Genomic DNA, 9702 nt, shown 5'->3' with positions numbered 1-9702 from the left:
ATATATATGTATGTATGCATGTATGTATGTATGTATGTATGTATGTAATAACATTTATAACATACGTTTAAATTTCCTCTCGGCTCCAATATAATGTCCACAAGTTTTGTGACACAATTTAATTGAGGATACATTGCGTGTACAAAATTCTTTGTCTTCCCGTTTCAATTTTCTGCAGTTGGGGAACATATCATAAGATCCGGCTGAAAAGCAATTAGATACAGTTATCAATATTATGTTTCGAAATCGCTACCGCGTTGGGCAAATTGTTTAGTGAGATTTTGTCGGTCTTTACACTCTGAGTTCAAATTTCGTCGAAGTCGACTTTGCCTTTCATCCTTTTGTGTACGATAAAATAGGTACCAGTTGAACACTGGGGTCAATATAATCGACTTACCTCCTCCCCTGAAATTGCTGGTCATGTGCCAAACTTTGAAACCTTGGCTAATACGAGAAACAAAGAGGTATTTTCTTCATTAAAGCTATTTGTAAAACTATATAACCACCAACGCTTATTGTGTATCCGGAGTTAAATGGGTCGGTGTAATCTCTCAAAACTGGGTTAATTTTTGAATAATTGTTTAAAAAAACAATTTATTTAGAGTCGCAATCAAACCGTAATTTATTATTGTATTAGGCGTTGTTATGTGATGAGAAGATTGCTTTCTAACTATGTGGTATTGGGTGCAGTCCCACCGCGCAGCATCTTGGGTAAGTGTCTTTTACTATTTCACCATGTCAACCAAAGTTCTGTGGTAAATTTAGTTAACAAAAACTGAAATAAGCCCGTTAAGTATGTGTATGTGTAGGTGTATGTGATTGTGTGCGTGTGCGTACGTGTGTGTTTGTGTGTGAGTGTATGTGTGCATGTCTTTGTGCTAATATTTTCTCATCACCACCACCACCACCACCACCACCACCACCACCACCACCACCACACCTCTTGACAACCGGCGTTAGTTTGTTTACGTCTCCTGTTACTTTGCAGTTAGAGTGATAGAATAAGTTCCAGGCTTTAAAATAATTACTAGGGTCGATTTGTTGACTAAACCTTTCAAGATGGTGCCCCCAGCATAACACAACCGAAAGACTGAAGCAAGTAAAAGATAAAAGATAAAACTGTTTCCATTACTTTCGATATGTATTCAATAAATGTTGATCGTTAAGAGAGTATTATTTTATCTTTTACTTGTTTCAGTTATTTGAATGCGGCCATGTTGAGGAACGGCCGTGAAGGGTCTCATCGACCAAACCAAAGTCACTACTTATCTTTATGCCTGGAATATATATTCTATTGGTCTCTTGTCAAAGGATGATGAGGGACAAACACAGACAGACGCATACACATTCATACACACACACACACGCGCGCACACGCACACACTCACACACACAAACGCACACACACATATACACACCCATATGTATATTGAATATATACATGTGTATAGGCGCAGGAGTGGCTGTGGTAAGTAGCTTGCTTACCAACCACATGGTTCCGGGTTCAGTCCCACAGCGTGGCACCTTGGGCAAGTGTCTTCAACTATAGCCTCCGGCCGACCAAAGCCTTGTGAGTGGATTTGGTAGACGGAAACTGAAAGAAGCCCGTCGTATGTATATATATATGTGTGTGTGTTTGTGTGTCTGTGTTTGTCCCCCCCACCATCGCTTGACAACCGATGCTGGTGTGTTTACGTCCCCGTAACTTAGCGGTTCGGCAAAAAGAGACCGATAGAATCAGTACTATGCTTACAAAGAATAAGTTCTGGGGTCGATTTTCTCGACTAAAGGCGGTGCTCCAGCATGGCCGCAGTCAAAAATGACTGAAACAAGTAAAAGAGTAAAAGAGTATGTGTGTGTATACATGTATGTATTATGTCTGTCTGTCTGTCTGTCTATCTGTATGTATGTATGTATGTATGTATGTATGCATGTATGTATGTATGCATGTATGTATGTACGTGTGACGGGCTTCCACACAGCTCCTTGTACCAAATTAATTCACAAGGCATTGGTTGGCCCGGAACTGTAGTACATGGCACTTTCACAAGGTACCATGCAGAGAGGCTGGAGCCGAAACTATGTAGTTAGGAAGCAAGTTGCTTGCCCCACGGCTATGCTTTGTATAACTTTCTATGTACTGAAAGTTGTAATCATGGTAAAAGAGGGAAAGATTACTAGAAACAAATACAAATCTAGTTGTTACTTCATAAAATAAGTACCTCTTCATTTATTTTGTAATGTACTCTTTTGGATTAATAACATTAAACTTCAAATGATCTTTGTAAATTATTACCAAAATCCTGACGAATTCTAATATAAGTGCAGGCAAAGCTGTGTAGTGAAGAAACTCGCTATGCAATTAAGTAGATTCGGTTTCAGTCCCACTGCACGATACCTTGGGCTAATGCCTTCTGTTATAGTACCGAACCAACCAATGCCTTGTGAGTGGATGTAGTAGACGGGAACAGAAAGAAGCCCATCGTATACATAGGTGTAAGACTGAGCGCGCGCGTGTGTGTGTGTTCCCCTTCACCGCTTGACAATTTGTGTTGATCACCGTAAATTAGCGATTCGGAAAAAGAGATGAATAGAATAAGTACCTGATTTTTTTTTTTTGTAAAAAAGTACAAAGTTTGATTTGTTCGAATTAAACCTTTCAAAATTCCAACATGATCGCAATCTAACCACTGAAGCTAGTAACAGTTAAAAGATAAAATTAGAGACTGGTGGATTTGTTAAAAATCAAGGCGTGGAGATGAAAATCATTACTTCAATGCTACTACATAAAATATGTTTGGTTTCTTTAAAAATATATTTGTTTCCTTTGTTCAGTAAGTTGCCCTGTCTCATTCTTCCTGTTATATTACTTTCTTCTTCCTCCAGTTTACCTTTTTCTTCTTTCTGTTAATTTTTGTTTTCAGTATTTATCGTGAATACTACTCCTCACTTCTGTTACTGTTGTCTTTAATACGCTCTTTCCGATTACCACACAGAAATCCTGTTTTTTTTACCACTGCCGTCATTGAAGTAGTTTGAGTATATTATTATCCTCTTCCACATATCTGAGTAACGACAATAGCTTTATCCCAGGAATTACGAAGAAATACAATGTAAAATATCTGCTGTTGTTTTGCCATCGTTTTTATGGTACTTCAATTTTGTATTTCATTTCGCAATTTTTCGGCCTTAACTTTTTATCTAATTTAATATCACAAATTGCTTCACCCAAAGTACTCTATTAAAATGTTTATATATTTTGAAGAACGCAGTTTAAAACGCAAGGTTTTTCTTCCGCTTGAGGCACATCAACACACCTCACTTTTCATATTCTATTGTGAGTGTCATGGGCATAATTTTTGTTTTTAAAATTTCTTAACGGGATGAGTGTCAATTTCAAAAGAACATGTGTAGATATGTTCAATTCCAAAGAATGCCTAAAATTTCGCTATTCCCTTCATCTATTATAAACACCTGTCAATAAAATAGGATTAATGATGTTAAATTTGATAGATTTTTTTTTTCCAACTGTCAAAATATATCACAAAACGTTGATTTATAACGGCTTACTTGATTTTAATGAAATATTTCCTAACACCTAGTTAATAAATGAATACACCAGTAACAGCCATATAGCTGGGAGTGTGTTGAATAAAACCATTCTGATACAGCCCTTCCTTCTTCTCTAATCTAGGTGAATTCTGAAATCAGAAATCCGAGGTCGAGAAATATAACACTTTAACTGGGTGTTGAAAAGATGTTACAAACTCTGCTTATATTAAATATATTAGCATGCTACCGTTCTGACACATAACTTTGTGTAAACTGTTATTGTTTACAGTAAATACGAAGCCTTCACTAATATTGGTCTCAAATTTTGGCACAGGGCCAGCAGGTTAGTACTTATTTTATCGACCTCGAAAGGATGAAAGATGAAGTCAACCTTGATGGAATTTGAACTCAAAACGTAAAGACGGACGAAATGTTGCTAAGCATTTTACCCGATGTGCTAACGATTTTACCAGCTGGCCGCTCTAACATTCACTGATACATTCATATTGTATTGTTTTAGATATTTCAGTAATTTCAGCGTATGATGAAAGCTATTCTCATAACTTTCTTTCGGAAATGTCACAAAGTGCTAACCGTGAGCATTTGTTCAAACAAAATAGTATCTCAGAAATAGTCGCATTTGTTTTTTTTTTCTGTTTCATCTAAGAATAGACTAAGCAATAATCCAATTTCTCCATCTTTCTAATTTAAAAGTATTCATCATACCTGAGTGTGAGAACATATGAACCCGTGTAGTCATTTGATCACAGAGGTAGAAATTTAGAACGACTGCTTATATTTAGACCCGTTTCTTAACTAGTCTACCAGCTGTAACTGTTTAAAACGTTCAGTAAGTTGCCCTGTCTCATTCTTCCTCTTAAGTTACCTTCTTATTCCTCTTCTTTCACCAATTTACCTTCGTTTTCTTCTTCTCTATCTATCTATTTCACTTTGTCCCACATTTTGTCGTCTCGCTTACACACACACACGCACACATTCATCTTCGTTAGCTCGAAGAAATACATCATGTCATGAAACTGATGAGTTACTCATAGTGTTACATAGTCTAAAACAAAACAGAAAAGAAGTTAATGGAAAAAGATTACAAAATCGTATTTTCCCTCTTAGACATGAATGAGAGGAAAGTAATACCATAATTAAAACCTAACGCTAAAGTTTAGGTTGAATTGTTAAAATATTCGTAAACTTCGACCATGCAGGTTACTTCATTTTTTTTTTTTATCTACAGGTTTAGTGGATGATTTACAAAGAAAGAAAGAAAGAAAGAAAGAAAGAAAGAAAGAAAGAAAGAGTTACCAATCTGACAGGGATCACAATATTTTCGACTGCAGTTATGAGAATCCGTGTAACACCAAGGCTGTAAACCATGCCCTGGGTTTCGACAATGGTTGTGGTTGCCAATGCCTCTGGTTATGTCCCTGTTAACAAACAAAGTAGTAGTAGTAGTAGTAGTAGTAGTAGTAGTAGTAGTAGTAGTAGTAGTAGTCCTTTCTACTAAAGGCACAAGGCCTGAAATTTGGGGGAGGGGACCAATCGATTATATCGACGACGCCAGTGTTTCACTGGTACTTAATGTATCGACCCCGAAGGGATGAAAGGCAAGGATGACCCCGGCAAAATTTAATAATAATAATAATAATAATAATAATAATAATAATAATAATAATAATAATAATAATTTTTATTATTATTATTATTATTATTATTATTATTATTATTATTATTATTATTATTATTATTATTATTATTATTATTACTGCCTTTTCACAGATTCTAACGCCGAGTTGTACTGCAGTGTCAGCTGTTCACTACCAGTGAACTAAGGTGACACCTCTTATTTTTCGAGCACCTTCTGGAGTATTCAGAGCTAATTTTGGTTAAACATCAATAGTTTCTACTGTAATAAATATGAAGATAGGTTGTTAATAAGTTTCACTCTTATTTTGGTCATTGCTCTTGTTTGGGTGAGGGAAACCCGACATTTCTTTTCTTAAAGATTGGGTGAGTCTCTACTTGTTCAAAGTGCTCCTTTCTGAATCCGTCTCCGGCTGCTCATCACAATAGAAAAAGTTCCTTTTCAAGGTAGAGCTGTCTGGAAGCATGCATACGTTGAAAGCGTATCAGGAGAGTGACGGTTCTGATATATGACGATTTTGCATACAATATAACAAATCTCATCAGCATTACCTTACGCTGGATCTGCTATATAGTCTTTAGAAAGCGTATCATACGTAGTGAAATTTTTCTTGCATTAATTTTCCTGAAATCACGCATGTTGAAACCACGAACAAATACTTTCAGAAATAGCATAAGTTTGTGTTGGGCAGATAAAACTATTTTCATATGTACATCTTTCTCAATAGTACAATAACCCTCCGACTCACGCAAAATATTATGCACCCAATCTGTCATCTTTTGTGGTACATGACGACCAAAGTCGGAACAAACTTAAAGTTTTCCCGATAAACAGTTCAGTCTCAGTGATCTTCACTAGCTCTTTACGTGTTACCGAACTTACGCACCACTTATTTTGCTAAAAGTCGTCGTTAACGATCAGGATAGTTTTAAAGCTTATTATCCTTCGTTCACAGCTTACTGCAAGAAGTTTTAAGTACCGCCAAAATAATCCCATGTTCTCGTAATTGTTTAGTGCACACCAATTCCGTCTTGTCTGTAAAAACTCGGATAGTAACTTGCTTCTACATCAGTTATCCACCACCTGGACCATTCGAATAGCTTTCGTACTCTCGTATCTCAGAAAACGTATCTTAGCAACCTTCGTGTTTAGCTCTGTGTCTTTTCTATAAGCCTGCTCCAATTTATCTATTGACCATCCTCTCTATATTCATCTATGGTTATTTTTAAAACATTAATCAAACTACACTTGCATCATTCAGGAAAGCATAAATTAGCTGAACATTTGTGAGTTTGTTGCTTAAAGTTTAACTAGAACTCATATAAGAGTTTTAAAAAATCTAAAGGTTTTAAATAATGCATTAAATACTTAATAAAGCAGAATATTTTCACTAACCAACTATTGAAAGGATGATGCCGACAATTCGTAGTTTCATTCCAGAAACGGCACTTGTCAAATTCTTTCGTCATATCTACGGTACCACGATATGTACGCCCGTGATCCTTTAAATTGAAGCAAAGGCTTCTTCCTGAAATAATAGAGGTTTCTAATACTGTCGCATGAATTATATCATAAAAAAAATTATACCATAAAAATTTATTGATAAAATACGTTGTATTGAGGCTATTGAGAAAAAGTAGATAGATAGATAGATAGATAGATAGATAGATAGATAGATAGATAGATAGATAGATAGATAGATAGATAGATAGATAGATAGATAGATTAATTCTGCGTTCATTAAAAGAATATCATTGACAAATTATTAATCTTATTTTTAAAAATCGCATTTTTGTTTTTATTTTACAATTATAAAACTAAAAATAGTAAAACGAAATCTCAGTTAAAATTGTTCAAATAAGTTATTCAGTATATTATTTCAAACTATTTAGATGAGTGTCAAAATTATATTTCAAACCTTCAACATATTCTACGATTGCTTTAAATCCGATTCTAGAAAATTTGTAGTTAGTTTTCATTGTTATCATCATCATGTTTTTTCGTGAAACAATAACTTTAATTGGCATTTTCCCGCAATATCTGGTCGAAAAAGACATAAGAGTATCTAATTTAAATTCGTTCCACAAACGAGAAATACGTGGTATGTAAGATCTTACGCCTTTCCTCTAATTATGGAAACAAAATAAAAGTTTGTTATTTTGAATATATATTTAGTATATCTCTTCATTAAAGTTATTAACTAAATATGCCATTAACGGGTTATCACGAGACTTCAACTTTACACTCCTAACAAGCAACAACGTTAAGAAATCGTATATCTTGAAGTGTACTTGCATGGCTAATGTAGCAGAGAATTGTGGGAAGTGTTCTTTTAATATTTCATTAATGTTTTAATGCGTTTTAACATTTCATTAGTGTTTTCTGTTCACATTGGAATCTTGTTTCAGTCAAATGAAGTCGAATCTCAACGATCACAAAGGGCTTATGTTTATCGTGTTATCTCGAAAATTCTCGAAGAATTTTACCTGCTAAATAATATCACTGTCGAATAATTTGTTATTTTACAACAGTCCTTGTCTAAAGACGTCAGAAATATCTTTTTCCTGGATTACTAAAACTAATGATGTAACATAATATAAATTCACATCTTATGAGCAGTGAGATTATTTTCTTAATTTCTTCTTTATTCTTTTCTGTAAAAATAACGTAAACTCTTACTTGATTCCTGGTTGACCTATTAAATTGAAACGAATCTCAACATAATCTGGACATATTTTCTTCCTGCCTTCGATGAAAAATTTCAAAAATTTAAGTCTTATCAAAGAATTTTTTGGACTCTGCAAAGAAATAAAATATTGGCTTCAGATCAAACATTAGTACGAGTAACCTAGATATTTTTATGAAGGTATTTTATATCCTTTGTAATTATTTTATAAACAAAGCTATATAATTATTTTTCAACTTTCATGAATTTGGTGAATTCCGTTTGCATTTTGTCTTAGTTACCATTTCACTCTATTTTTTGACATGTTTGTTTCTCTAAAGACAACTGTGTATAACAGCTCACCAACTGTATATGTATACATTAAAATATACTGCTCACAACATCAAACACCTACATACATTAAAACCTGAATCTTTTTGAGTTATAATTTCAAGTTTCATAGTGCCGATTATTTAAATTGAAGTAGAGAAATAGCGAGACAAATTATTCGTAAACATGTCGCAATACTAGGCATCGTGATTTCATTGACTATCGAAAGATCTTTAGAAAATGCATCACTCATTCATCTATTCAGTTTTTATGCGTAGAACACGGGATATATTCAACTACTCTAATACAGAAACATGTGGTTTATTCAATATCATCAATGTAAAACGCACATGAGCAAGAAGAGAAGCTAGTTTTAGTGTTGAATATATAATTTTTTTTTTTCATATGACTATCTCTTATGTTTTGAAAAATGCATTGTGTGAGAAATATACTTCGTAAGCAAGTTAGTACTCGGAAATTCCTCAGTAAATAATGAAGAAAGTGTATGAATTTATTTACAAATTAAGTTTTGTCTGTTCAAAATTGCAATAGTATGTAGTACTTCTCAGAGAGACAGACATAACACTGTCTGGAGTCACTAATATAAGGTGACGCGTGTTCTATAATCGTTGATAATATCCTTTAAAATACAGATATATTGAGAAAGTTGTATGAGAAACGCCATTCTGTCAAAATCTACGCATTTGTTGAGAGAAGATTTTAAGGGGATCTTCAGTAAGCCTTATACTGTTTTTGCTTCCCTGTAACCTGCAATGGATCGAGTTCTATAGTGGTAATGCTTTCTAAAGATATATACAGTTGAACAGGCGGATATTAGGATTATTCTTGGCCTTTTTAAAAAGAAATGGCAAAACCAGGTAGCAGTGTTTGGAAGAAAGTTGTCTTTCAAAAATTTTTTTGGCATCAATGTCCAGTGGGAGAGAGTGTGTGGGTGTGTTTTTGAGTGTGTGTATGTGTGCGTGTGCGCCTGCGCGCGTGCGCGTATGTGTGCCTGTGTATCTGAAAGGAGTGTCAATGGAAAAGGGAAGGAAGGAAGGAAGGAAGGAATTGTGTTTACATCTATACAGCTGGTTAGTTCAAAAAAGGTAGGAGAGAAATATGAGAACTTAGGTAACTGGGTTCAATTCTAGTTGGCACAAAAATGTCCCACTATCTGGGTTTCTTGCCGTTTTTAGGCACTGTTGTTCCAAAGATGAAGAATGATTAAGAATAATGAAATATTGTGATGAATATACAAAGAAAGTGAAGTATGTGAAAAAGACGAAAATTGTTGGTGAAATATGAATAAAATTGAAATTAAAAAATTACAGTTTACTTTACAAATTTAGTCCTTCATCCAGTACAAATTATTTTTAAAAAGGCCAAGAATAAACTTGTCATTGAAAGAACTGACCAGCTGTAAACACAATTTTCTTCTTTCTTCTTTCCTTCTCTTTCCCATTGACACTCCTTTCAGATACACAGGCACACACACACG

At 34.4% G+C, this 9702-nt stretch overlaps 1 protein-coding gene across 8 annotated transcripts in view; it reads right to left on the bottom strand.

The window, feature by feature from the left end:
• LOC128250767 (uncharacterized) overlaps window positions 1–9702 on the bottom strand; it is an 88364-nt gene that overhangs the window by 40761 nt on the left and 37901 nt on the right. For all 8 annotated transcript variants that reach the window (XM_052976631.1, XM_052976644.1, XM_052976617.1 and 5 more), the window contains 5 exons: window positions 7889–8007; window positions 7128–7249; window positions 6605–6737; window positions 4870–4991; window positions 66–203 (listed from right to left, as the gene is read on the bottom strand). In XM_052976631.1, the coding sequence (XP_052832591.1) occupies window positions 66–203; window positions 4870–4991; window positions 6605–6737; window positions 7128–7249; window positions 7889–8007 (634 nt within the window). The remainder of the gene's footprint in view (window positions 1–65; window positions 204–4869; window positions 4992–6604; window positions 6738–7127; window positions 7250–7888; window positions 8008–9702) is intronic.

This window comes from Octopus bimaculoides, chromosome 2, assembly GCF_001194135.2.
Source record: "Octopus bimaculoides isolate UCB-OBI-ISO-001 chromosome 2, ASM119413v2, whole genome shotgun sequence".
NCBI classification, from domain to species: Eukaryota; Metazoa; Mollusca; class Cephalopoda; order Octopoda; family Octopodidae; genus Octopus; species Octopus bimaculoides.
The sequence above is the reverse complement of the archived record's forward strand: the minus strand, read 5'-3'. Positions and strand labels throughout refer to the sequence as shown.